This window comes from Oncorhynchus kisutch, linkage group LG5, assembly GCF_002021735.2.
Source record: "Oncorhynchus kisutch isolate 150728-3 linkage group LG5, Okis_V2, whole genome shotgun sequence".
Lineage (NCBI taxonomy): Eukaryota > Metazoa > Chordata > Actinopteri > Salmoniformes > Salmonidae > Oncorhynchus > Oncorhynchus kisutch.
Genome location: NC_034178.2, coordinates 10,579,726 through 10,607,608, shown reverse-complemented (window position 1 = coordinate 10,607,608; position 27,883 = coordinate 10,579,726). Strand labels below are relative to the sequence as shown.

At 44.6% G+C, this 27,883-nt stretch overlaps 2 protein-coding genes across 4 annotated transcripts in view; both read left to right on the top strand.

Annotated features, from left to right (window-relative positions):
- LOC109878169 (secretory phospholipase A2 receptor) overlaps positions 1-11,766 on the top strand; it is a 34,292-nt gene extending 22,526 nt beyond the window's left edge. Inside the window, exons 18-28 of one of the 2 annotated variants that reach the window (XM_031824389.1) lie at positions 20-123; positions 192-328; positions 4,313-4,570; positions 4,727-4,871; positions 5,181-5,416; positions 7,985-8,162; positions 8,285-8,419; positions 8,856-8,978; positions 9,320-9,496; positions 9,756-9,791; positions 9,958-11,766. In XM_031824389.1, coding sequence (XP_031680249.1) covers positions 20-123; positions 192-328; positions 4,313-4,570; positions 4,727-4,871; positions 5,181-5,416; positions 7,985-8,162; positions 8,285-8,419; positions 8,856-8,978; positions 9,320-9,496; positions 9,756-9,791; positions 9,958-10,175 — 1,747 coding nt within the window. In that variant the 3' untranslated portion in view covers positions 10,176-11,766. Of the gene's footprint in view, positions 1-19; positions 124-191; positions 329-4,312; positions 4,571-4,726; positions 4,872-5,180; positions 5,417-7,984; positions 8,163-8,284; positions 8,420-8,855; positions 8,979-9,319; positions 9,497-9,755; positions 9,792-9,957 lie in introns of those variants that run through there. The other variant, XR_004209945.1, reaches the window with a different exon arrangement.
- Positions 11,767-12,463: 697 nt separating this feature from the next.
- The window catches only part of LOC109878156 (lymphocyte antigen 75), a 36,854-nt gene continuing 21,434 nt past the window's right edge, over positions 12,464-27,883 (top strand). For both annotated transcript variants that reach the window (XM_031824387.1, XM_031824388.1), the window contains exons 1-13: positions 12,464-12,716; positions 15,718-16,143; positions 18,598-18,771; positions 19,680-19,841; positions 20,244-20,363; positions 21,081-21,221; positions 21,536-21,727; positions 23,690-23,844; positions 24,107-24,211; positions 24,836-24,924; positions 25,195-25,364; positions 25,541-25,740; positions 25,942-26,084. In XM_031824387.1, the coding sequence (XP_031680247.1) occupies positions 12,614-12,716; positions 15,718-16,143; positions 18,598-18,771; positions 19,680-19,841; positions 20,244-20,363; positions 21,081-21,221; positions 21,536-21,727; positions 23,690-23,844; positions 24,107-24,211; positions 24,836-24,924; positions 25,195-25,364; positions 25,541-25,740; positions 25,942-26,084 (2,180 nt within the window). In that variant the 5' untranslated portion in view covers positions 12,464-12,613. The remainder of the gene's footprint in view (positions 12,717-15,717; positions 16,144-18,597; positions 18,772-19,679; positions 19,842-20,243; positions 20,364-21,080; positions 21,222-21,535; positions 21,728-23,689; positions 23,845-24,106; positions 24,212-24,835; positions 24,925-25,194; positions 25,365-25,540; positions 25,741-25,941; positions 26,085-27,883) is intronic.

Below are 27,883 nucleotides of genomic sequence, written 5' to 3'. Positions count from 1 at the left end.
GTGCGTGGTGTGTGTGCAGTTGGAGTGATGAGTCCGCTGTGGATTATCAGAATTGGGCAGAAGGAAGCTCCCATGATGCCCCAGTGAAACATAAACAGTGTGTGACCATGTCCTCTATCTCAGGTAAGAACACAGACACACACACACACAACACCACAACAGACTTCTCTTTGACGTGTTGCGACCAACAGGTCAGTGGTCGGCGGGTGAGTGTGGCGGTCTCCATGCTCACGTATGTAAGCGCCGGACCGTGTCCGTGGTGGAGATTCCCAGAGAGCCTCACTACATCGGAGGCTGTCCAGAGAGATGGCTCTACTTCGGACACAAGGTTCACCCCTTTTATTCATTTCAAAGCCTCTGCATGGTAGGGCTTGAATGGGAGTTTAGTGCCCATTATTTTATAACCTGATTTGCCTAGTCACTTGTACCCCAACCTACATGTACATACTGTATTACCTCAATCGCCTCAACTACCTCGTACTCCTACATAGTGACTCAGTACCGCTACTCCTGCACAGTGACTCAGTACTGGTACTCCTGCACAGTGACTCAGTACCGGTACTCCTGCACAGTGACTCAGTACCGGTACTCCTGCACAGTGACTCAGTACCGGTACTCCTGCACAGTGACTCAGTACCGGTACTCCTGCACAGTGACTCAGTACCGGTACTCCTGCACAGTGACTCAGTACCGGTACTCCTGCACAGTGACTCAGTACCGGTACTCCTGCACAGTGACTCAGTACCGGTACTCCTGCACAGTGACTCAGTACCGGTACTCCTGCACAGTGACTCAGTACCGGTACTCCTGCACAGTGACTCAGTACCGGTACTCTTGCACAGTGACTCAGTACCGGTACTCTTGCACAGTGACTCAGTACCGGTACTCCCGCACAGTGACTCAGTACCGGTACTCCCGCACAGTGACTCAGTACCGGTACTCCCGCACAGTGACTCAGTACCGGTACTCCCGCACAGTGACTCAGTACCGGTACTCCTGCACAGTGACTCAGTACCGGTACTCCTGCACAGTGACTCAGTACTGGTACTCCTGCACAGTGACTCAGTACCGGTACTCCTGCACAGTGACTCAGTACCGGTACTCCCGCACAGTGACTCAGTACCGGTACTCCCGCACAGTGTCTCAGTACCGGTACTCCTGCACAGTGACTCAGTACCGGTACTCCTGCACAGTGACTCAGTACCGGTACTCCTGCACAGTGACTCAGTACCGGTACTCCTGCACAGTGACTCAGTACCAGTACTCCTGCACAGTGACTCAGTACCGGTACTCCAGCACAGTGACTCAGTACAGGTACTCCCGCACAGTGACTCAGTACCGGTACTCCCGCACAGTGACTCAGTACCGGTATTCCCGCACAGTGACTCAGTACAGGTACTCCCGCACAGTGACTCAGTACCGGTATTCCCGCACAGTGACTCAGTACCGGTATTCCCGCACAGTGACTCAGTACCGGTACTCCCGCACAGTGACTCAGTACCGGTATTCCTGCACAGTGACCTAGTACAGGTACTCCTGCACAGTGACTCAGTACCGGTATTCCTGCACAGTGACTCAGTACCGGTATTCCTGCACAGTGACTCAGTACCGGTACTCCCGCACAGTGACTCAGTACCGGTATTCCTGCACAGTGACTCAGTACAGGTACTCCCGCACAGTGACTCAGTACAGGTACTCCTGCACAGTGACTCAGTACCGGTATTCCTGCACAGTGACTCAGTACCGGTACTCCTGCACAGTGACTCAGTACCGGTATTCCTGCACAGTGACTCAGTACCGGTACTCCTGCACAGTGACTCAGTACCAGTACTCCCGCACAGTGACTCAGTACAGGTACTCCTGCACAGTGACTCAGTACCGGTACTCCTGCACAGTGACTCAGTACCGGTACTCCCGCACAGTGACTCAGTACAGGTACTCCTGCACAGTGACTCAGTACCGGTATTCCTGCACAGTGACTCAGTACCGGTACTCCTGCACAGTGACTCAGTACCGGTATTCCTGCACAGTGACTCAGTACCGGTACTCCTGCACAGTGACTCAGTACCGGTACTCCCGCACAGTGACTCAGTACAGGTACTCCTGCACAGTGACTCAGTACCGGTACTCCTGCACAGTGACTCAGTACCGGTACTCCCGCACAGTGACTCAGTACAGGTACTCCTGCACAGTGACTCAGTACCGGTACTCCTGCACAGTGACTCAGTACAGGTACTCCTGCACAGTGACTCAGTACAGGTACTCCTGCACAGTGACTCAGTACAGGTACTCCTGCACAGTGACTCAGTACAGGTACTCCTGCACAGTGACTCAGTACAGGTACTCCTGCACAGTGACTCAGTACAGGTACTCCTGCACAGTGACTCAGTACCGGTACTCCTGCACAGTGACTCAGTACAGGTACTCCTGCACAGTGACTCAGTACAGGTACTCCTGCACAGTGACTCAGTACAGGTACTCCTGCACAGTGACTCAGTACAGGTACTCCTGCACAGTGACTCAGTACAGGTACTCCTGCACAGTGACTCAGTACAGGTACTCCTGCACAGTGACTCAGTACCGGTACTCCTGCACAGTGACTCAGTACCGGTACTCCTGCACAGTGACTCAGTACAGGTACTCCTGCACAGTGACTCAGTACCGGTACTCCTGCACAGTGACTCAGTACAGGTACTCCTGCACAGTGACTCAGTACAGGTACTCCTGCACAGTGACTCAGTACAGGTACTCCTGCACAGTGACTCAGTACAGGTACTCCTTGCATATGGTCTCATTATTGTTATTTTATTGTGTTACTATTTCCTTTTTTATATAGAAAATATTTGTCTTACTTTTTAACTCTGCATTGTTGGGTTTGGGCTCGTAGGTAAGTTTACACCTGTTGTATTCGGCGCTTGTGACCAATAACATTTGATTTGATTTGAGTGTTTCTTGGCCATCTGACCATTGTCATGGAAATTCAGTACTGAGAGAGACTTGGTCATTTCTTAAAATAATCATCTTTATTTAATATCAATTAATTATTGCAATAAGGAGGCTGGTCGACCCCCCCCCACCCTTGAGTGTTGGACCGAGTAACCTAACCTTAACACAAATGCAGAGTACTACAGTGAGGGAAAAAAGTATTTCACCCAGTTGTCCTCTGGTGACTATGGTCCCAGCTGCCTTGAGATCATTGACAAGATCCTCCAGTGTAGTTCTGGGCTGATTCCTCACCGTTCTCATGATGATTGCAACTCCACGAGGTGAGATCTTGCATGGAGCCCCAGGCCGAGGGAGATTGACAGTTCTTTTGTGTTTCTTCCATTTGCGAATAATCTCACCAACTGTTGTCACCTTCTCACCAAGCTGTTTGGTGATGGTCTTGTAGCCTATTCCAGCCTTGTGTAGGTCTACAATCTTGTTCCTGACATCCTTGGAGAGCTCTTTGGTCTTGGCCATGGTGGAGAGTTTGGAATCTGATTGATTGCTTCTGTGGACAGGTGTCTTTTATACAGGTAACAAGCTGAGATTAGGAGCACTCCCTTTAAGGGTGTCCTCGAATCTCAGCTCGTTACCTGTATAAAAGACACCTGGGAGCCATAAATCTTTCTGATTGAGAGGGGGTCAAATACTTATTTCCCTCAATAAAATGCAAATCAATTTATAACATTTTTGACATGCTTTTTTCTGGATTTTATTGTTGTTATTCTGTCTCTCACTGTTCAAATAAACCTACCATTGAAATTATAGACTGATCATTTCTTTGTCAGTGGGCAAACATACAAAATCAGCAGGGCATCAAATACTTTTTTCCCTCACTGTATATATAGCTGACACTAACAATGCTCAGAAATGGTTGGTTCAACCCTCCTCATGTCGACCAAGGAGCATCATTAAGCCACTGGCTTCATCCTGTCGTTATCTGCACGTGGGTTGTTGTCTTAACCCCCACCCTGGCTTAGTTTCCCAGATGCAAGGATGATTTAGAGACTATGAGGGATTGTTCTACTCCTAAACTATCTCTAGTAAAACACATTCTTGTCTATGTAATGCAGTCCTTAACTCATTTGTCAGCTCAATCCATCTCTGGTGACAATACGCCCAGATTGGCTGCAGGGAACTAGAGTGGGGACCATTAAAACGCAGACACTAGTATGACATAAATGTCTTACTATTAGTTAAATATGCATTGTTAACCATTAATATCAAATAGATAAGTTAAATACGTAATTTTTCTATCACACCGTACAAGGAAAAATGTTGTTGGTGGAGCTTTACCAAAACCTGTGTTTTGTGTGTCTTCTGGCAGTGTTTCCTGCTGCACCTTCCCAACAGTGCTGAGGAGGGGAAGAGCTGGAGAGATGCCCGGTCTATCTGCTCCTCTTTCCAAGGCACGCTGGTCGCCATCGAAGACGAGATCGAGCAAGCGTATATCACTATGCTGCTCCAGGGCGGGACAGTGGGCGTTTGGATTGGTCTACGGGATGAGGACACCATGAAATGGACCAATGGGAAACCTGTCAGCTACACCAACTGGTCCCCTGTAGAACCCAAGAACCCTCTGACGGTAAGACCTCCTCTACGGAGATTTGAGGTTAAATGAAAAATAAAATATTGTCTTTGTGCTTTGGTGATGTTCTCTGTATAGTGTATTGATTGGGGGGGTGTTTACCTTTCTGTGCGTACATGCGTGCATGTGTGTGTGGGCGCCACTCATCTGCAGAATGAGTGGCTGAGCGGGCCCCTGGGCGGGGACGATCCTCTGTGCACGGTGCTCTCCAACAACCACAACTTCCACCTGACAGGGAAGTGGTTTGACGAGAAGTGCACAGAAAGTGGATACGGCTTTGTCTGTCAGAGACCCCAAGGTAGGACTCCCCTCTGTCACTCACCCTCATTCAGACACATTGGGGCCTATTTTCAGAGCACAGAGCTGAGATATTACCAATCATGTCTGTATTACATCATTGATGAAACGGTTATAGCTTCCTGTTTTGTGCTCTCAAATTGTCACCTCGTTGAGCCTGCTCACTGAGAGAAATCCCCTTCGGGAATTGTTGAACATTGAAATGAGTGTTTCTGTTGATTTCGTGACGAATCGATGCCCTTGCTTCCTCATGAAACAATCTCTCTCCCCTTTTCCTCTCCCTCTCTCCCTCTCTCTTTCCCTGCAACAGACTCAGCTAAACCCCCATCCCACTCCTACCTCCACCCTCTCCCTGACAATATTGAGTACAAGAACCGCAGATACAGGGTTGTCCGTGGCAACATGAGCTGGTACGAGGCGCTGTATATGTGCTTAGAGTCTGAGTCTGAGCTAGTGAGCGTTACCGACCCCTTCCACCAGGCTTTCCTTACTGTCCTTGTCAATAGATTGGCATTCCCCCACTGGATTGGACTGTATAGTCAAGACGTATGTATTATACTATACCGCTGAGTACTGCTACCTGCCTGGGCCGTGCGTGTGAAGATAATGCTCGTTAACAAGCATGTCGAAGTTGGTCTGCGGCATGAATTGACCTTTGATGATGTTATAGTAGTGTATGTGTGTATAGTAGATTTACGTCACGGCACAGAAACCGCTAAGAGCACTAGCTAGAGGTCTTCTGTAAACAGCATGGCCACAATGAAGTAATGCTGTAAATACAGAAATGCCTGAGACCACGTGCATCTGACAGTCTGTTTACTCGGATGTTGTCGCTCTCTCCCCCTCTCCAGTCCATGCCATTCTTTCAAAGCATGGTGATTTCATCTTTGTGACTGTTCCCAGCATGTTCACACCATATCATAGCCAGATGTATCTGATCTCCTCAAATCAAAAGTACTAAGTCCCATTTTGGGCACTTTCTGTCCACATACACGCATTCATATTTCTACAACTCTTATGTGAATACAGTGCATTCAGGAAAGTATTCAGACCCCTTCCCTTTTTCCACATTTTGTTATGTTACAGCCTTATTCTAAAATGGATGAAATCATTTCCCCTCATCAATCTACACGCAATCCCCAAATTAGCAAAGCGAAAACAGGTTTTTAGATTTTTTTTTCACATTTATTGAAAATTCCATAAGTATTCAGACCCTTTGCTATGAGACTCAAAATTGAGCTAGTTACCATTTATCATCCTTGAGATGTTTCTACAGCTTGATTGGAGTCCACCTGTGGTAAATTCAATTGATTGGACATGATTTGGAAAGGCACACACCTGTCTATGTAAGCTCCCCCATTTGGCAGTGCATGTCAGAGCAGAAATCAAGCCATGAGGTCCAAGGAATTGTGTTGAGGCACAGATCTGAAGAAGGGCGCCAAAAAATGTCTGCAGCCTTGAAGGTCCCCAAGAACACAGTGGCCTCCATCATTCTTAAATGGAAGAAGTTTGGAACCACCAAGACTCTTCCTACAGCTGGCCGTATGGACAAACTGAGCAATCAGGGGAGAAGGGCCTTGGTCAGGGAGATGACCAATAACCTTATGGTCACTCTGACAGATGGTCCTCTGTGGAGATGGGAGAACCTTCTGGAAGGACAACCATCTCTTCAGCACTACACCAATCAGGCCTTTATGGTAGGGTGGCCAGACGGAAGCCACTCCTTAGTAAAAGGCACATGACAGGCCGCTAGGAGTTTGCCAAAAGGCACCTAAAGGACTCTCAGACCATGAGATACACAATTCTCTGGTCTAATGAAACCAGGGTTGAACTCTTTGGCCTGAATGACAAGTGTCACGTCTGGAGGAAACCTGGCACCATCCCTACGGTGAAGCATGGTGGTGGCAGCATCATGCTGTGGGGATGTTTCTCAGTGGCAGGGACTGGGAGACTAGGGACAGATGAATGGAGCAAAGTTCAGAGAGATCTTTAATGAAAACCTGCTCCAGAGCGCTCAGGACTTCAGAGTGTGGCGAAGGTTCACCTTCCAACAGGACAACGACCCTAAGCACACAGCCAAAACAGGCTTCGGGACAAGTCTCTGAATGTCCTTGAGTGGCCCAGCCAGAGCCCGGACCCGATCGAACATCTCTGAAAAGACCTGAAAAGACCTGTGCAGTCAACCTGACAGAGCTTGAGAAGATCTGCAGAGAAGAATGGGAGAAACTCCCCAAATACAGGTGTGCCAACCATGTAGTGTCATACCCAAGAAAACTTGAGGTTGTAATCGCTGCCAAAGGTGCTTCAACAAAGTACTGAGTAAAGGGTCTGAATACATATGTAAATGTGATTTTTCATTTTTTATTGTGTGTAGATTGATGAAGGGGAAAAAAACTATTTCATAAATTTTAGAATAAGGCTGTAACGCAACAAATTGTGGAATTAGTCAAGGGGTCTGAATACTTTCTGAATGCGCTGTATGTTTGGTGTTTATGTACCGATATATGTCTTATAGCTAATATCCTGTGACAAACAGCAATATTTATCACACTGCAACTTATCCCCTTACTGCAGTTGTCCAGAGCTTTCCTCCTGGCCCACAGCCCATGCATAACTATGTTAGCGTCCCAAATGACACCCTATTCACTTTATAGTGCACTACTTTTGTCCAGGACCGATAGGGCTCTGGTCAAATGTAGTGCACCATGTCGGGAATAGGGTGCCATTTGGGGCGTATTTTTGTGCTTCACTCAATACAGTATGGGAGTAGTTTTTCTCAACCGCCAGGCCGGCTGGGAGGAATTCTAAGCCACGCACAACATGTGTATCCAAGAATCCCATAGACTCAGGGAATGTCTTACTCGTGAAATATGGAATGAGGACAGGAAAGGAGAGAATTGATTCACAGCGCTCTACACAATGCCAGACACATTGGTCTATAAACACCACACTTCCCCCAAGCCTAACCTTTTAACATTGCCTGCTGCCCACTACTCTTTCTGCCCCGTTGCATGACGTGACCTACAAGACTGAAAGCAACCCGCCTTAGCAACGTAGGCTCACCCTGAGAGTGTGTGTCAGCTCCTCCCTGCCTGTGACTGTACGTCCCTACAGGATGGGATCAACTACCAGTGGTCTGATGGCAGTGACACGGTCTTCACTCACTGGGTTGCGGCCGATGATGATGATTTCATCCTGGGGGACTGTGTGTACATGGACGTCACCGGCGGCTGGAGGAGGGCCGACTGTGAGATGCCGCTCCAGGGAGCCCTGTGCCATGTCCCACCACCTAGTGAGTATAGCCTGGGTTCCTAGCACATTATAAAACAGTGGCTACTAAAGCTTTCTGTGCTGTTAGTCCCTCCTCAAGAGTTTCAAATGCACAATACTGTTTTTCTAAATGTTCTCCCGTAGAGAGTAATGCGTTCACCAGCTACGAGGTTGTGTGTCCATCGACGTGGGTGAGGTTTGGCGCCAGCTGCTACAGCTTTGAGCCCGTGGTCCAGAGACTGACCCTGGAGGAGGCCGGAGAGCACTGCAAACACAAAGGTACAGGAACGCTCGAGCAGATGTTGCCCTCAAGCACAGATTTAGGATCAGGTTCCCCTGCCCAAATTCTAACCTTAACCCATAAGGAGAAATTGCAAAACTGTCCTTGATTCAGCAACTTCATCCTACTGTGGTAAGTCTCCAGTACACCATGGAGTCAATTACCATAGGTCTCATGCTAGGATGGATCAAGGATTTAATGGATCTCTCTCTATGGGAATTTCCTTGTGATGGCTCCCTGTTGTAATTGTCCATAATGTAATGTTTGGTGAGAGCTCCCCCTATGGGATCCATGTATTAGCTCCATTCTAGTAGCTAATACTGTACTGTAGCTATAGATCTGAGGGTGCAAAACATTCACCGATAATTGCCTTCTTCATGCTCAGTAATACACTTGTAATAATGAAGATTTTTAGTGGTGTTTTACCTCTTCCAGCGAACACGTCAGAGGTCCTGACCATACAGACAGAGACGGAAAACAGGTTCGTTCTGGAGCAGCTGCGGTCGTATGGCTTCCCACATCAAGCCGTCTGGCTGGGGATGTTCTTCAACACTGACGGTAAGCACGTGCTTCCCCAAGTTTCCTCTCTTTTCATCAAAAATAAGCAGTCTTGCTGGTTTGGCTTACAATATAAACCAACAGCTGGCAAAAGACAGACAATGTGAGTGCTACGGACAGAACTGGGATAAGACACAGCTTATTAGGGTTAGTAACATAATGAATTTCAACATTCTTCAAGTAGTATTTTGACACTATTTATTGACTTGGTGTTTTACCTGGTGAGTTGATAGAAGCACTGTGGGGGGAAAAAACACCAATGACCTGGGGCAGAGGGGTCGAATGAACCAATTCACAACTTCTTTATTAAACATGTTATCTGTTTGTCTGGTCCAATTTAGCGGGCTCCATGGCATGGTTCGATGGTTCTCCTATGGACTACTCCAACTGGAACGTCAAGGCCCCAGACCCCAGCCTGCTGACTGCAGACACCTGTGTGTCCACCAGGGTGTCTGATGGGATGTGGCTCCTCTCTCAGTGCACTGACAGACTGGGCTTTGTCTGCAAAACTAACTCAGGTGGAGTCGAGACATTTTGGCTGCATTTACACAGGCAGCCCAAATCTGATCTTTTGCCACTAATTTGTCTTTTGACCAGTCAAATCTGATATTTTTGCCAATAAATGAAATAAAAATCAGAATTGGGCTGTATGTGTAAACGCAGGCTCTCAGTAGCCTCCAACTGTCATTATGACAAAGCTTTGTGTTATGCATTTGTACAGTGTACATGTATGTATTTTATAGATCAGTCAAGTTAAACAGATCGTCTTCTTTGCAGATACGATCCCCGAGGTAGAAGTGAAGCCACTAAATGGTAGGTATTTAATTGAGGCTATTAACAGTTATGCTGTTTTTCTCATGCACATTCTAATCATTTGGCAACTCAAGGTATCTTGGGACCAGCCTCTACCATGACTAACAATGTCCTCTACCATGAGCCTTCAATGTCCAGTAAACTCACCCCTCTGTGTCTCTTCCAGGGTTGCACCACAGTGTCGTCCCAGCCGCGGTCCTGGTGGCCATGCTGATCTTCGCCGTGCTTGTGGCGGTGCTCTGGCTCGTCTACAAGAGGAACAGGACGCACTTCCACAGACTGCCGTCCCTGGGAAACGCTTACTACAGACATACTAGTTCCCAGGCCACAGACTTCGATGGAAACGTTCTCATCGCAGATCTGGAAGCTCACTCTGGAGAATAGGGCTGTGTCCAAAATGGCACTCTTTCCCCTATTAGGTGCACTGCTTTGGTCAAAAGTAGTGCACTATATAGGGAATACGGTGCCTTTTCCAGATGCGCTATAGGACTTATTGGAGACAGAAAAATGGTGGTGTTCTCTAAAGTTGGGTAAAGCATGGGAATGGGCTGAACTCTGTATGACTGTGAAGAATGGTATGCCTCTGTTTGGGTCTGACATGGACCACAGCAAGGGAACTTAGAGCAGGATGTCAGAGCCCAATTAGCTTTATCCACTTGAATCCACAGGAGGCTGCTGAGGGGAGGATGGCTCATAATAATGGCTGGAACAGAGCAAATGGAATGGCATCAGACACGTGGAAACCATGTGTTTGATGTTTTTGATACCATTCAACTACAGTCATTACCACGAGCCTGTTCTCCCCAGTTAAGGTGCCACCAACCTCCTGTGCTTTATAAAAGTAGTTGATGAATCAGGGACCAATCGTGTGGCTGAGAGTGAGGGAGTGCATCTTCGTGTGATGTAAGTTTCGTCTTAAAGAGGACTAGAGCTGTTATCCCAAGTACTTTGGCATTCTAATGTAGGCATTTGAAAATTGATCGATATTCTTTGCACTGTAAGGTTGTTTTGTTATTATGGTACAATGCCAACTGCTCCCACTAATGCTGGTACCCACTATATTTGTGAGTACAAGTCTTTCACACAGTGAAGACCTAGTTTTCTGTAATGCCTTGTACAGGACCAAAACAATTTTCTTCTTTGTTTAAGATAACAATGGCCGTGATTCAGTTGTTCTTTACAGCAAAGACAAAGTCATGCTTTTTGCAATACATTCTGTAGTCATCTTATATGTATTTTATTCATGAACAGAAATAAGACCCCAAATCAATTCCAAGTTATTTGTTTGAAATCTAACTTGTCATTAAAGTACAGGGTTTCTTTGTTACCACTTTATTGCACCAAACTCCATCAATGCAACACGGGAAAATGATGTTTTAGTTTTTCATTTTTTTTTATTGTTGTTTATTGCGTGTTTTCCTACACACAGAACACACCCTCACAGTATTTTTTAAACGTAGTTTATAAGTACATGCATGATATTCATAAGAGGAAGTGAAGAAAAAATAAAGAGAAAAATGCAAGGCATTTATTTATGTTTTATTATTTATCATTACGAGAACAATATTTTGTCATTCACTTCCATTTTGTTCATTTGGTCCACACGTCTGTCAAAATGTAAGAGTACAGAATGAAACAAATGAACAAAAGATGCAACAAAAACGATGTAACAAAGTACTATTATGTAAATGGTAGCTCTTTGAGAAATAATCCAGTATTCTAAGTAGACACACGTGTGGGTTGTTTGTTATGAGGTACAGCCTTTGCTGTGTTACCTGTTGTAGTTGATCTATATTGGGTACACAGAGTTATTAGATGTGAAATATGTTTTCTGTTGTGTGGAACGAAATACATGCAAGAGGATATCACGGATGCTTGAACATGTTTACTGTCTCTTGTTATTTTTTGTTGATAATGTTCATAACAAATGCTCTGTGCCTTCAGTGTAAATAAAATGAAGCTGTATCCAAGTTGTATCTGAGCTGTCTCTTGCTATGCCACGTTTGCTTTGAAACGAGTCATCTGCATTGAGATGGTCTGCAGTGGACTGTGGGGGTGGTATCCGAATATTGTCTTTATCCTGTTTATTTCTACCATATTTGCTTTGAAATTAGTCATTTGCATTGAGATGTTCTGTGGTGTGGGATGAGGGCAGGGGTGATATCATGTGGAGGAGGGAGTCGTGGGTCTCTCCGCACATTCCAAATGGCATCCTATTCCCTATTTAGTGCACTACTTTTGAAGAGGACCAATAGGGCTCTGGTCAAAAGTAGTGCACTATATAGGGAATATGGTGCCATTTGGGAGAAATCCTTTGTCTGGCAATGGCCTCTACAGGCTGGCCTGACTGTTGTTGTTGGCTGAGAATGCAGGCTTCCTGGTTGAGATGATTCACTGCATGATGTTTCACTGCTGTTCTTTGAGAGAATTGACAGCGGCTTAAGATAGTTGGAGACGCAGCATCAACATACTTTTCTTTATTTATCAGTGTCTTTTGTGATTGACTCAGCATAATACTGTGATTTGTGCATTATATTGAAAAATAACATCAATGAAGTTGTCACTTTCAGTTCGCGGACTGGGAGTGGTCTGTGATGCGTAGTCGACTGTTGGCGAATCACAAGCGCGCAATCTTTCATGGGATAACGCGCAGAAACCCGTAACAGCCTAGGAAGGGGAATAGAGGTTAGTCAACCAGCTGTCAGTCAACAATTGTGAAGTAGGCTCGTGCTACTTTGAAACGCAGAATTGGGTATGCGCAAACTGTCGGCTGGCTACTGGAGACGTATGAATCCGAATAGAGAATCCGTGGTATTATAACCATGGATAAAATGACACTTCAAGCAGCAGTTTACTTATGTTTTTTCTTATTCTTTTGGGATAAAACTATTTGTTTTGGAAGTTGCGCGTCAACTACATATTCCGGTAAGTAAGGTGCTTTCCATTGTCATCACTAGGCATGGGACTAGGCATGCCCGTATAACTGGCTAACTTCGTTGAAAGATTATCGCGTTTCCATAGACTCAACTGCTACTTAGGGTCCGTGGTAGCCTATTATTGTTTTGAATGGGGGGGTGTGGGGGGGTTAGGCTCAATAATGGGACGTCAAGCCCCTTTGTTCAATTTCAAAAGCAGAAAGTAACGTACGTTTGCCGTATAATCAACCATATGTGGACTTTGGTTTATTTTCGTTTTTGGCCCATCAAATTCCTCATCTGCTTTCGAAATGCGTAATGACCATTTTATAAACTAGATCCACCAGGATTAAAAGAATGACGTCTTGAAACCCCTCTCGCGTTTAAAATGTGCTGCCCTATTGAGTCTGTTGGGACAATGTTGCAAAGTCATTGCTGCAAGGTTGCACGCAGTTGAAGTGATCCAAATGTTGCAGAATTTGGTCGTTGTTGTTGTAACTGTAAAAACAGTTTGCACGATCATATCCCCATGGTCAAGTACTGTTCTCTCTCTCTCTCCCGGTTAGCCTCTCTTTAATGAGCGTAGGCCACCTAATTAGACATACACAGTGTTGCTGTACTAGTTTATAAATATCTAATCTCATACTCTGGCTGAATATGTTCAACTCATATGCATTCTGTCATGTTTCTGAGTTCAACGGCTAACCTATTACACAGTACACGTAATATCATTTATGGTTTTACATTTATGATAGTTGCTGTCAGTTGAGTTTTTCTTCCTGGTTTGTCTAGTAATTCATGTCAACACGTTATGGAGAATTAAACCATTTAATTTGATGTTGTTACTGTTTAATAGTTCCTTATATGGTCTTCCTTATTACACATGCACGTTCACATTTGCACATTTTATACAGTATCTAATTGTTGAAAAATAAAGGCTATTTTCAGCTCATCAAAAGTGTTTCAGAGTGAAACATCACACCCAGTTCGGAGTGAAACATCATACCAGTTGTTTTTAATTGGCCTCTAATTCAATTCTTTAGTCCAGATTAGGAAATGATCAAACAGTTCTGTATTGTTGGTAGAATGGTTCATGGATTTAAGGCTGCCACATGATGGAGGATAAAAGCAATTGGCCTGCTGACTGAGAATATTATCAGCAATCAATGTTGGAGACCATGATAAGCACAGGCCCAATAGACCCCTGGCGTTTCTAGATCATTTTTTATGCTTATCTGACTGTTGTTGAGATGCCTTGAAATGTCATCATCTTGGTCCCCTGCCTCCACGACAAGCTGAACTATTTAGGCAAAGATAACCAGCAGCTAAACTGACATTTAGATGGGACATGGTAGATATCAACCAAACATTCTAATGAATAGTGATACAAAATATATTGTAAACATAATACAATATTGTGTTGAATGAACTAATATTGTTGTAGTGATGTCACTATATTTACTTACAGTTGAAGTCGGAAGTTTACATACACTTAGGTTGGAGTCATTAAAACTCGTTTTACAACCACTCCACAATTTTTTTGTTAACAAACAAAAATTTTTTGGGGCAAGTCGGTTAGGACATCTACTTTGTGCATGACACAAGTAATTTTTACAACAATTGTTTACAGACAGATTATTTAACTTCGAATTCACTGTATCACAATTCCAGTGGGTCTAAGGTTTACATACACTAAATTGACTGTGCCTTTAAACAGCTAGAAAAATTCCAGAAAATGATGTCATGGCTTGATTTGAGTCAATTGGAGGTGTACCTGTGGCTGTATTTCAAGGCCTACCTTCAAACTCAGTGCCTCTTTTCTTGACATCATGGGAAAATCAAAATAAATAAGCCAAGACCTCAGAAAATAAATTCTAGACCTCCACAAGTCTGGCTCATCCTTGGGAGCAATTTCCAAACACCTGAATGTACCAGGGGTTCATCTGTACAAACAAAAGTACGCAAGTTAAAAACACCATGGGACCACGCAGCCGTCATACCGCTCAGGAAGGAGACGTGCTCTGTCTCCTAGAGATGAACGTACTTTGGTGCGAAAAGTGCAAATCAATCCCAAAACAACAGCAAAGGACCTTGTGAAGATGCTGGAGGAAACAGGTACAAAAGTATCTATATCCACAGTGAAACGAGTCCTAAATCGACATAACCGAAAGGCCGCTCAGCAAGGAAGAAGCCACTGCTCCAAAACCGCCATAAAAAAGCCAGACTACGGTTTGCAACTGCACATGGGGACAAAGATCATACTTTTTGGGGATATTTCCTCTGGTCTGATGAAACAAAAATAGAACTGTTTGGTCATAATGACCATCGTTATGTTTGGAGGAAAAAGGGAGAGGCTTGCAAGCCAAATAACACCATCCAAACCGTGAAGCACGGGGGTGACAGCATCATGTTGTGGGGGTGCTTTGCTGCAGGATGGTCTGGTGCACGTCACAAAATAGATGGCATCATGAGGTAGGAAAATTATGTGGATATATTGAAGCAACATCTCAAGACATCAGTCAGGAAGTTAAAGTTTGGTTGCAAATGGGTCTTCAAAATTAACAATGACCCCAAGTATACTTCCAAAGTTGTGGCAAAATGGCTTAAGGACAACAAAGTCAAATTATTGGAGTGGCCATCACAAAGCCCTCACCTCAACCCTATAGAAAATGTCTGGGAAGAACTGAAAAAGCGTATGCAAGCAAGGAGGCCTACAAACCTGACTCAGTTACACCAGCTCTGTCAAGAGGAATGGGCCAAAATTCACCCAACTTATTGTGGGAAGCTTGTGGAAGGCTACCCAAAACATTTGACCCAAGTTAAACAATTTAAAGGCAATGCTACCAAATACTAATTGAGTGTATGTAAACTTCTGACCCACTGGGAATGTGATGAAATAAATAAACGCTGAGAATTAAATATCAGGAATTGTGAAAAACTGAGTGTCAATGTGTTTGGCTAAGGTGTATGTAAACTTCTGACTTCAACTGTATGTTCATGATCATTTCCAGGTGACGACACCTTCACCATCCAGCATGTGAGCACAGGAAAGTGCCTGGTAGCTATATCCACGTCTGGGACTGGAGTTTCCGGGATAGCAGGGGCTAAGTCTGCAGGGTCTGGGTTCAGCGTGACCCTGGGGGAGTGTGACGGCTCCAGGGGGTCCCAGTGGAAGTGGGGGTCCGGCCACCGTCTCTTCCACGTGGGCACGTCCCAGTGCTTGGGTTTGGAGGTGAAGACCAAGGCCCTGTCTCTGTTCAGCTGTGGCGTCATGGAGGCCGTCATGCTGTTGTGGCGCTGCCTGGACGAGGCCATCTATACGGTGTACCAGATGGGCCTCACGGTGACTGACGGGCTGGTCAGTGCCAAGCGCGACTCCTCAGACGCCTGGAGGAGGGATGAGTCGACCAATAATATCTGCCAGCGGCCGATGCGCAGTGAGTGTGTTCTGTCCTCTGAGCGGCTTATTCTCCTAATGGAATAGAATAGGACATAATAGAATACAATAATCATAGTTTTGCTCATCTCATGTAGGCCTATCTATGCTTATTTACATGTATAAAACCTCTAGCAACATTTTACAAGAATGCACTGAACTTAGATATACACGACCGTTCAAAAGTTTGGGGACACTTAGAAATGTCCCACTTTACCACCACCATAGCACCCCCAGACCATCACATTGCCTCCACCATGCTTGACAGATGGCGTCAAGCACTCCTCTAGTATCTTTTCATTTTTTCTGTGTCTCATGAATGTTCTTCTTTGTGATCCGAACACCTCCAACTTAGATTCTTCTGTCCATAACACCTTTTTCCAATCTTCCTCTGTCCATTGTCTGTGTTATTTTGCCCATCTTAATCTTTTCTTTTTATTGGCCAGTCTGTGATATGGCTTTTTCTTTGCAACTCTGCCTAGAAGGCCAGCATCCCGTAGTCGCCTCTTCACTTTTGACGTTAAGGCTGTTTTCCGGGTACTATTTAATGAAGCTGCCAGTTGAGGACTTGTGAGGCGTCTGTTTCTCAAAATAGACACTCTAGTGTACTTGTCCTCTTGCTCAGTTGTGCACCGGGGCCTGCACTCCTCTTTCTATTCTGGTTAGAGCCAGTTTGCGCTGTTCTGTTAAGGGAGTAGTACACAACGTTGTACGAGATCTTCAGATTCTTGGCAATTTGTCACATGGAATAGCCTTCATTTCTCAGTACAAGAATAGACTGACGAGTTGCAGAAATAAGGTATTTGTTTCTGGCCATTTTGAGCCTGTAATCGAACCCACAAATGCTGATGCTCCAGATACTCAACTAGTCTAAAGAAGGCTAAAATAAGTTTTATTCCTTCTTTAATCAGAAAACAGCTTTCAACTGTGCTAACATAATTGCAAAAGGGTTTTCCAATGACAAATGACCTTTTAAAATTCTAAACTTGGATTAGCTAACACAACGTGCCATTGGAACACAGGAGTGATGGTTGCTGATAATGGGCCTCTGTACGCGTATGTAGATATTCCATAAAAAAAATCTGCCGTTTCCAGCTACAATAGTCATTTACAACATTAACAATGTCTACACTGTGTTTACGATCAATCTGATGTCATTTTAATGGACAATTTTTCTTTTTTTTTCTTTATAAAACAAGGACATTTCGAAGTGACCCCAAACTTTTGAACGGCAGTGTACCTAGGACCTTTACATGAATATCTTTATGAACAACATCCTGTATCACTTGGAGACAATAGATTTAGCATGGTCTGTTGTATGCTAATGTTCAGGTGCACTGTACAGAGCTCAGCTTGGCAGTCACGCGTTTCATTTGTTCCGTTTGGAATTGAAGGGGAATCTTTCCAGACAGAATTACCAGGGTTTTCCTTGTAACTGTTGACATGGCTAATATGACTCAGCAAGGCCTGTATGAACACACTTACTTTCATTTTCACTTTAACTACATCAGGTTTGCACAGTGCCGTCATTTGGAATAAAGGTAGGGTATGGCAACGTGACAGGGGCAAAGTGATCTTTTTTTATCAAGTCAAAGCTCATTTGCTGCATTTCTACACAATTTAAGAAAAACTCAAATGCAATTTGGAGAACAGCTGAATTGACTCCAGCCTTTATCACCTTGGCTGCTGCAGCTTCATTCGCCTCAGTCGCATTGTCATACCGCAGTTAACTGCTACAAGCTAGCTCAGCACCGGGAATAAAAAAACTGGAGTTTAGTTTCCTGTCAAGTCAAACAGCAGTTACCTAGCTATCTTCAGCCATCTTCCACCTCTGCATTGTTTTGGGAGAAAAGCTACGTTGTTCACTGCAGCCTTCCCTCCCTCTCCAACGCGTCCTAAAACATGTTCTCTACTACGGATAGACAGCCTGCCCCAGAGCTGTCCACATGGTTCTAAAACTAGCCCGCTAATATCGATAAATTGCATTTGCATTTTAATCCGCATTGGAATGATTTTAGTAGCCTATTTTAAATTGTTGGTGTTGAACTAGGGTATGGTGGCTGCCATACTGTGCCATACCCAATTGACGCCCCCTGTGCATCACATTAAATACCTTGACCCTGTTCCATTTGAAATCGTATCTATGGCACTGTATGCCAGTTGTTTGCCAGTAGCCTTCTGCTAAATGATACAGTTTAACATGATCTAAACTCTGGCTCTATTGAAAGCAGCAGCATTTGTATTCAATGAATGTGTTCTGTGTTCAGGTCTTACATTAAGGATCTGTACACAGACCTGTCCTACATACTAAATACAGTTGAGTTGACAGTCAAACTGTGCGAGGTCATATCTTTAGATGTGTCCAGATTGAATACGAACTCCGATATTCCTAATACACTACTTTGAAATGGGTGCCATGGGATTCATTCTAATTATTTTTCTCCTCTACCCATAGTTGTCCACACCACCAATGGGACGTCGACCGGGGAGCCCTGTGAGTTTCCCTTCCACTACAACGGCAGCTGGTACCACGAGTGCCTCCCCGACGACCATTCATCTGGACTATACTGGTGTTCCACAACCACCGACTATGATGCTGACAAAAAGATGGGATATTGTCTAAAACATGGCATGTTTTCTTCTTTTTATTATAGATATAAATCATAATTCTGGAATGAATCTACTACTAGACTTCTTGTACTGTTTTCCTTCGCATATAATGATTACTGGAACTTGTACTAATAGAGTACTTAAAGGACCCCCATCCAAAAACTATCTTTTGGTATTTGTTTCATAGGTCAGTTGTAACTTTCTGACAGCAATCAAATTCAGTTGCCCGATTTCTGACATATAAAACATTTTGGGATTATATATAACAACGGACTAATGAAACAAATACCAGAAGATCGTTTTTGGATGGGGTTTTCCTTTAAGTAGTCTAATACTCTTGCTGGAGTTTCCCTTTAAGAGAAGGACGTAGAAAGATCTTTGAGTCAAGATTGGGCTCAATTCTATCTCAGTTCCCTTCAGTTGAATTAAGGATGTGGAATTTGTCCATAGGAGTGCAAATCATTTTCGTGCAATTGACTAGAATTACAATTGACTTGACCCCAACTCTGCTCCGAACCTAGTCTTTTGAGCCAGACGGCTTACTTCCACCATCTTTGAATGCCGCAGATTAGCAAGGCGAGACTGCTCTGAACTCACAAAGTCCTTCGATCCTTTCACTTTGGCATGTTTGGTGTGATATAAGTCTTTTTTTGACGGATGACATTTCCAGTGTCTGACAACCTCAGTCCTCTGTGAGGAACTCAGTTTAGAAATACGTGTGGAGTTCAGACACTGTTTTTATTTGGCATATATTTAACAATACGTTTTACTGAAATATGTAACGATACATTTGTCTGTTGGATGCTAGTTGAGAAATGCTGTAGCAAAACAACTTGTTCAGAGGCACTGCTGGATATGCACACAACCCCCTGACATACACACACATACTACCACAATGCTGAATCCCCTCTCTGATCGCTCTCACAGAGGAAGGCTGCAAGGCCCTGTTCAATGGCCCAGAGGGGGGACCCTGTTATGAGTTTGTGTCCCAGGTCGCGGTGACATGGCAGGAAGCGCTGGACTCTTGTCGCAGCCAGGGAGCTGACCTGCTCAGCGTCTCCAGCTCAGAGGACCAAGCCTTCCCCATCTGTAAGACTGCCTTCCGCTATAGTGGCTGTCTATGGCCACATTCATACAAAACAAACATCCCAAACCTGCATTACAGGAACAGTAACATGAATCATGTACTGCAAAGATTGGACCCACTTGGCACATACTACTTACTTTGAAGTAATTGGGACTACAATACTTGGAAATACTTGGCCATTACCATCCATCATTATTACACTATTATCAACACAGTTTATAAGACATAGGGAACCTATTTCCCTGACTGTTAAGAGGGGGTAAAACATGGCTATTTTTTTATTGACTAATTGCCGATATGATATATGCCCACAAGGGCTGTAAAAATGAAGATTCTGTCATGTACTTTGTAGCTAGATTTAGCTTCTCTAATCTGGTCTCGTCTCTGTTCTGTGTGGACTGAAGTGGACGTGGCCCATAACAGCCGGCCAGACAGGATGTGGATCGGCCTACACCAGCTGGACACGTCTCAGGGCTGGCAGTGGTCAGACGGCTCACCCCTCAACGACGTGCGCTGGGACAACGGTGAGGATGCAACACATGCAGACACACAGACGCACTGCTTTAGCATGGTACTTTGTACAACTGTGGTACAACTATGTAATAACCGTAGTACAACTTATGGTACAATAATGGCTATAGCAATGTCACAACTAGGTTACAACTATTTATAGTACAACGATACAGCCATGGCAGAAGCATTGGTTGGTACAGGTATGCCACAATCATACCACCCTACTGCCTGGCACCCATCTCATTCTCCAGCCTGTGTCACAATGCCACCAGGGAAACAAAGAGGCCAGTGTTGTGTTGTGAGAAGGCAGGCAGGGTCATTGTGACTGGACGCAGCACTGCACAGGGACAGGCAGTGTGTGTGTGCTTGAGGATTGTCGTGAACAAGCTTGAATAACAAGTCAACTTGCCTGAATGGGCCTCTGTATATAACCATTAGCATGTGGCCTAGTAAAACGAGTGCACTGTATATGGGAATAGGCTTCCATTTGGGACTGGACTGCTCTGTCAGAGTGGTGATGACGTCACTGTCCTTACTCAGAGCCCTTTGACCCTCTCTGGGTTGCGTTATTGTTCACCCTCAGAACCAAGGAGTTTACCACAAAGCAGGATCAATGAGCAAGCCTGCTAACTTTGATAAACAAACAGAAATAACTACTGATTTCCTTGTTCCTTAGGAAAGCTAAACTAAGAGTGTGAGTGTGTGTGTGTGTGTGCGCGTGTGTGTAGCAATGCCACACACATCGATCCTAAGGGAGTCAGACTGTGGATTCATGAATTCGAAAAACTACTACGAGAGTGAGGTCTGCGATAAAAAACTTCCCTACATCTGTAAGAAAAACGTCAACGTCACCCAGTCGGTAGCAACAGGTAAGAGTCAACCAGTTTATCACATTAATAGGGAAGGTCTTACTCTTTTATCCTCCAACTAGATATACTGTATTTCTGTCCTCTGCCAAAGGGATTTATGTTGCGCTTTACCACGGTGCTGAAACACTACATTTTAAGACCATCCTAGCTTTGCATCTCAACTCGTGTATTTTTCACACTGTTTTTTTTTGTTGTCTTTGGCGTGCCCTTCCAAGTGCTCAAATGTTTGATTTACATGTCAGGCCATCCTAGCCTTTTAACTCACACAATATTATTTCTATCTATCTTTTCTTGATCTTGTTTTTCCTCTGCAGAGCCTTTGGTGTATAAATCCACCATATGTGACGAGGGCTGGGCCCCTTGGAACATGTTCTGTTACAAGCTGGTGAAGGATGAACCGAAGATGTTTGCTCAGGCCGAGAATTACTGTAAGACAATCGGAGGAGGCCTGGTCAGTCTACACAGCCTGGACAGCATGGAGATGATCAGCACTCAGTTCCATGCAGGTACACTGCATGCTCAGAGAAACCAACCACAATTGTCGTGTATGGCATTGTATTGCCCTTGAGGCATGGTTAGAGACTTCTAGTGATCGGTATCAGTCATGATTCAAGGTAAGGCATTATAGTGCTTATCATTAGGCATATTAAGCATTTTACAGTGGAATACTGTTAGATAACATCGGTTCGGTTGTGCTGTGTGGGGAAGACATGCCATTGGTCAGAGATACTTAGTTGAAATGCTCTGTTATCTTCTGTGAGAGGCTTTGGTTGTTTTATGTACAGTTGAAGTCGGAAGTTTACATGCACCTTAGCAAAATACATTTAAACTCAGTTTTTCACAGTTCCTGACATTTAATCCTAGTAAAAATGCCCTGTCTTAGGTCAGTTAGGATCACCACTTTATTTTAAGAATGTGAAATGTCAGAATAATAGTCGAGAGAATGATTTATTTCAGCTTTTATTTCTTTCATCACATTCCCAGTGGGTCAGAAGTTTACATACACTCAATTAGTATTTGGTAGCATTGCCTTTAAATTGTTTAACTTGGGTCAAACGTTTTGGGTAGCCTTACACAAGCTTCCCACAATAAGTTGGGTGAATTTTGGCCCATTACTCCTGACAGAGCTGGGGTAACTGAGTCAGGTTTGTAGGCCTCTTTGCTTGCACATGCTTTTTCAGTTCTAACCACACATTTTCTATAGGATTGAGGTCAGGACTTTGTGATCGCCACTCCAATACCTTGACTTTGTTGTCCTTAAGCCATTTTGCCACAACTTTGGAAGTATGCTTGGGGTCATTGTCCATTTGGAAGACCCATTTGCGACCAAGCTTTAACTTCCTGACTGATGTCTTGAGATGTTGCTTCAATATATCCACATAATTTTCCCCCCTCATGATGCCATCTATTTTGTGAAGTGCACCAATCCCTCCTGCAGCAAACCAACCCCACAAAATGCTGCTGCCACCCCTGTGCTTCACGGTTTGGATGGTGTTTTTCGGATTGTAAGCCTCCCCCTTTACCCTCCAAACATAACGATGGTCATTATGGCCAAGCAGTTCTATTTTTGTTTCATCAGACCAGAGGACATTTGTAAGATCTTTGTCCCCATGTGCAGTTGCAAACCGTAGTCTGGCTTTTTTATGGCGGTTTTGGAGCAGTGGCTTCTTCCTTGCTGAGCGGCCTTTCAGGTTATGTCGATATAGGACTCGTTTTACTGTGGATATAGATACTTTTGTACCTGTTTCCTCCAGCATCTTCACAAGGTCCTTTGCTGTTGTTCTGAGATTGATTTGCACTTTTCGCACCAAAGTACGTTCATCTCTAGGAGACAGAACGCATCTCCTTCCTGAGCCGTACGAGGGCTGTGTGGTCCCATGGTGTTTATACTTGAGTACTATTGTTTGTACAGATGAACGTGGTACCTTCAGGCATTTGGAAATTGCTCCCAAGGATGAGCCAGACTTGTGGAGGTCTTGGCAGATTTATTTTGATTTCCCCATGATGTCAAGCTAAGAGGCACTGAGTTTGAAGGTAGGCCTTAAAATACATCCACAGGTACACCTCCAATTGACTCAAATTATGTCAATTAGCCTATCAGATGCTTCTAAAGCCATACCATTATTTTCTAAGCTGTTTAAAAGCACAGTCAACTTAGTGTATGAACTTCTGACACACTTGAATTGTGATGCAGTGGATTTGAAGTGAAAGAATCTGTCTGTCAACAATTGTTGGAAAAATGACTTGTGTCATGCACAAAGTAGATGTCCTAACCAACTTGCCAAAACTATAGTTTGTTAACAAAACATTTGTGGAGTGGTTGAGAAACGAGTTTTAATGACTCCAACCTAAGTGTATATAAACTTCAGACCTCAACTATATGTTCGATTATCAGAATCAATCAATCAATGATCAAGCTGCTGTACAGTCGTTAAAGGGAGTGTTATGTTGTGGTGGCCTCCTGTCAGATGTTGTGTTGGACGTGTGGATCGGTCTGATGGGAACAGGGAACCCAGCCATCCTTAGCTGGGCTGATGAGACACCAGTCTCCTTCACCTACTGGGACAGAAATCATCCTATCCAACCCTCAGGAGACTCTGGCTGCGTCTCCTACTCCGGAGAGGTGTGTGTGTGTCGTGTTTGTGGGTGTGTGTGTGTGTGTGTGATAATTGGCGAAATGGTTTAGCCTACAACAGACCTTGTCTTGGCTACTTATGGATATGTTTTAACAATTTGCTAAGAAATAGACAGCAGGTCCCATTGGTCACTTAATAGCATCAACATGACATTGTACTCATAGCGGACCTTATATGTTGGGCATTTTTAGGAAGTTTATGTACGGTATCTCTAGATCCATGCCTTTATCTCCTTTTTCTGTTGTCCAGTCTCATGGCTGGAGGGTTAGGAGCTGTGACCAGAAGCTGCCTTTCATGTGTCAGAAGAAAGGAGAGGTGAACGAGTCCTCTACGGCAGGATGCCCTCCTGAAGGGGTAAGCATTGTTCCCCAGCCCCAACCTCCTCTTCCCAGGACACGCTGTACCTGTCACGTTCTGACCTTTATTTCCTTTGTTTTGTCATTATTTAGTATGGTCAGGGCGTGAGTTGGGGTGAGCAGTCTATGTTTGTTTTTCTATGATTTGGGGATTTCTATGTTTTGGCCTAGTATGGTTCTCAATCAGAGGCAGATGTCATTAGTTGTCTCTGATTGAGAATCATACTTAGGTAGCCTGGGTTGTACTGTTTGTTTGTGGGTGATTGTCTATGTTAGTTGCTTGTGTTCAGCACAGTCCGTATGATAGCTTCACGGTCTTTATTTGTTTATTGTTTTTGTATTCAGTGTTCAGTTCTTTCTTTAATCAAACATTCATCATGAACACATACCACGCTGCATTTTGGTCCTCTGATCCTTCTCGCCTCTCCTCTTCAGATGAAGAGGAGGAAGATCGTGACAGTACCTTGTGGAGTTTGTTGAGCTCTTTTGATGTGTTTCATTTGCTCATTTTGTATTTGTTTCTGGGGACAAACAACAAAGAGCATCTAGCTCTAGAGGAACAGTTCAATGATTTATTTATTTTGTTTATTCGTTTTGTTTACATCTCTTCCCCTTCCTGAAGGACTGGAGGAGACATGGGAACTCGTGCTACAAAGTGGACTCTAAAGAAGTGTCGTTCAAGGACAGGTGTGACCTCACCATAAACAACAGGTACAGCCATTCCTTGTTGTCTCTTTCATTCTTCCATTTAACTCTTTAATTTCCAGTCACTGTAAATTAAATGCTGTGTTTCTGAGAAATTGCCTTGGCAGGGTGCCAAACCCCAACAGCATTCCACATTAACTCTCCACACTCGGCGTGGTCTCGCTAATTGTCTTGTTCCCTCTTGTACAGGTGTAAGGTCAAGAGTAGTGCACTACATAGGGAATATGGTGCCATTTGGGACGCAGATCCAATCGTTCTTCAATGTGTTCTCCACAGGTTCGAGCAGGCCTTCATCAATAGACTCCTTGTGGAAGAGATCAACGTAAAGAGACAGTATTTCTGGACGGGCCTCCAGGACATAAAGACTACAGGGGAGTACCAGTGGGTCGCTCAGGATGGCTCGGGAACCAATGTCGCATACACCAACTGGGGCTGGTTTGAACCAGGTTAGTCCAGACTGAAGTATTCTGTATTTGGGTTTAAGGGTTTAACCCTGTTGGGGTTTCAGTGATGCGAAATGGAGAGAAACGCTTGATGGGTGTGCGTGAGTTACGTGTGTGTCTGTGTGTTAAATATGTGTGTATGCGAGTTACTTACGTGTGCGTCTGTGTGTGTGTTTCAGCCCTAGCAGGGGGCTGTGCAGTGATGTCCACAGCCAAGCCTCTGGGTAAATGGGTGGTAAAGAACTGCACCATGTTTAAAGCTGGCTCCATCTGTAAGAGAGACATCGCCGCTCCACAGCCCCTAGAGCCTGAGCCTGACCCTAACCTCCCCTGTCCTGATGGATGGACATCCAGGCCTGGCATTTCCTACTGCTACAAGGTGTGTGTAGGCATGTGTGTGTCCTTGAAATGAAAGACGCAGCATGTGTCCCCTCGCTGCGCCTTAGTGACCTTGTTGGTTTAAGTTACTGTGTCGTTGCACATTGAGGTCTCATGGTGACCCGATTGCGGTATGTTAGTGTGTTATAACAACATTACCGTTGGTGTGTTAGTATTGGTAACCGTGGCAATGCTGTGCCAGGTGTTCCACGAGGAGAGGCTGAGTCGTAAGCGGTCCTGGGAGGAGGCAGAGAGGTTCTGTGAGGCCCTGGGGGCCCATCTACCCAGCTTCAACCACCCACAGGAGATGGGAGCCCTGAACTATGTCATGAGAGACTCCATCAGGTAGGGGCCCTTGCACCCACACACACACACACGCTGCACACACCACTCGCGCATATACTCACACGCACGCACACACTGTGATAACACACAAACTCAGCGGTAACACTAACTCAGCCACAGTAGTCAGACTGGTCTAGTCACCTCAACTAAACAATGTGAATTATGTAGGCATGTTGATAACCACATTCCAACAACAGCAACTTAATGCCAGCTTTATACAGTGAAACACATACACACCACACTGCCATTTCTCTCATAGATCAGAGCTTACACACTGGTCTAGTTCCCACCACTGTAACGGACACCAACCAATCAAATCAAAGTTTATTTGTCACGTGCGCCGAATACAACAGGTGTAGTAGACCTTACAGTGAAATGCTGAATACAACAGGTGTAGTAGACCTTACAGTGAAATGCTGAATACAACAGGTGTAGTAGACCTTACAGTGAAATGCTGAATACAACAGGTGTAGTAGACCTTACAGTGAAATGCTGAATACAACAGGTGTAGTAGACCTTACAGTGAAATGCTGAATACAACAGGTGTAGTAGACCTTACAGTGAAATGCTGAATACAACAGGTGTAGTAGACCTTACAGTGAAATGCTGAATACAACAGGTGTAGTAGACCTTACAGTGAAATGCTGAATACAACAGGTGTAGTAGACCTTACAGTGAAATGCTGAATACAACAGGTGTAGTAGACCTTACAGTGAAATGCTGAATACAACAGGTGTAGTAGACCTTACAGTGAAATGCTTACTTACAGGCTCTAACCAACAGTGCAAAAAAGGTATTAGGTGAACAATAGGTAGGTAAAGAAATAAAACAACAGTTAAGAGACAGTGAAAAATAACAGTAGCGAGGCTATAAAAGTAGCGAGGCTATAACAGTAGCGAGGCTATAACAGTAGCGAGGCTATAACAGTAGCGAGGCTATATACAGTAGCGAGGCTATATACAGTAGCGAGGCTATAACAGTAGCGAGGCTATAACAGTAGCGAGGCTATAACAGTAGCGAGGCTATAACAGTAGCGAGGCTATATACGTAGCGAGGCTATAACAGTAGCGAGGCTATATACAGTAGCGAGGCTATATACAGTAGCGAGGCTATATACATTAGCGAGGCTATAACAGTAGTGAGGCTATAACAGTAGCGAGGCTACATACAGGAACAGGTTAGTCTGGCTGATTGAGGTTGTATGTACATGTAGATATGGTTAAAGTGACTATGCATATATTATAAACAGAGAGTAGCAGCAGCGTAAAAAGAGGGGTTGGGGGGGGGGGCACACAATGCAAATAGTCCGGGTAGCCATTTTATTATCTGTTCATGAGTCTCATGGCTTGGGGATAAAAACTGTTGAGAAGCCTTTTTGTCCTAGACTTGCCACTCCGGTACCGCTTGCCATGCGGTAGTAGAGAGAACAGTCTATGACTGGGGTGGCTGGGGTCTTTGACAATTTTTAGGGCCTTCCTCTGACATCGCCCGGTGTAGAGGTCCTGGATGGCAGGCAGCTTAGCCCAAGTGATGTACTGGGCCGTACGCACTACCCTCTGTAGTGCCTTGCGGTCGGAGGCCGAGCAGTTGCCATACCAGGCAGTGATGCAACCAGTCAAGATGCTCTCGATGTTGCAGTTGTAGAACCTTTTGAGGATCTCAGGACCCATGCCAAATCTTTTTAGTTTCCTGAGTAGGCTTTGTCGTGCCCTCTTCATGACTGTCTTGGTGTGTTTGGACCATTCTAGTTTGTTGGTGATGTGGATACCAAGGAACTTGAAGGTCTCAACCTGCTCCAC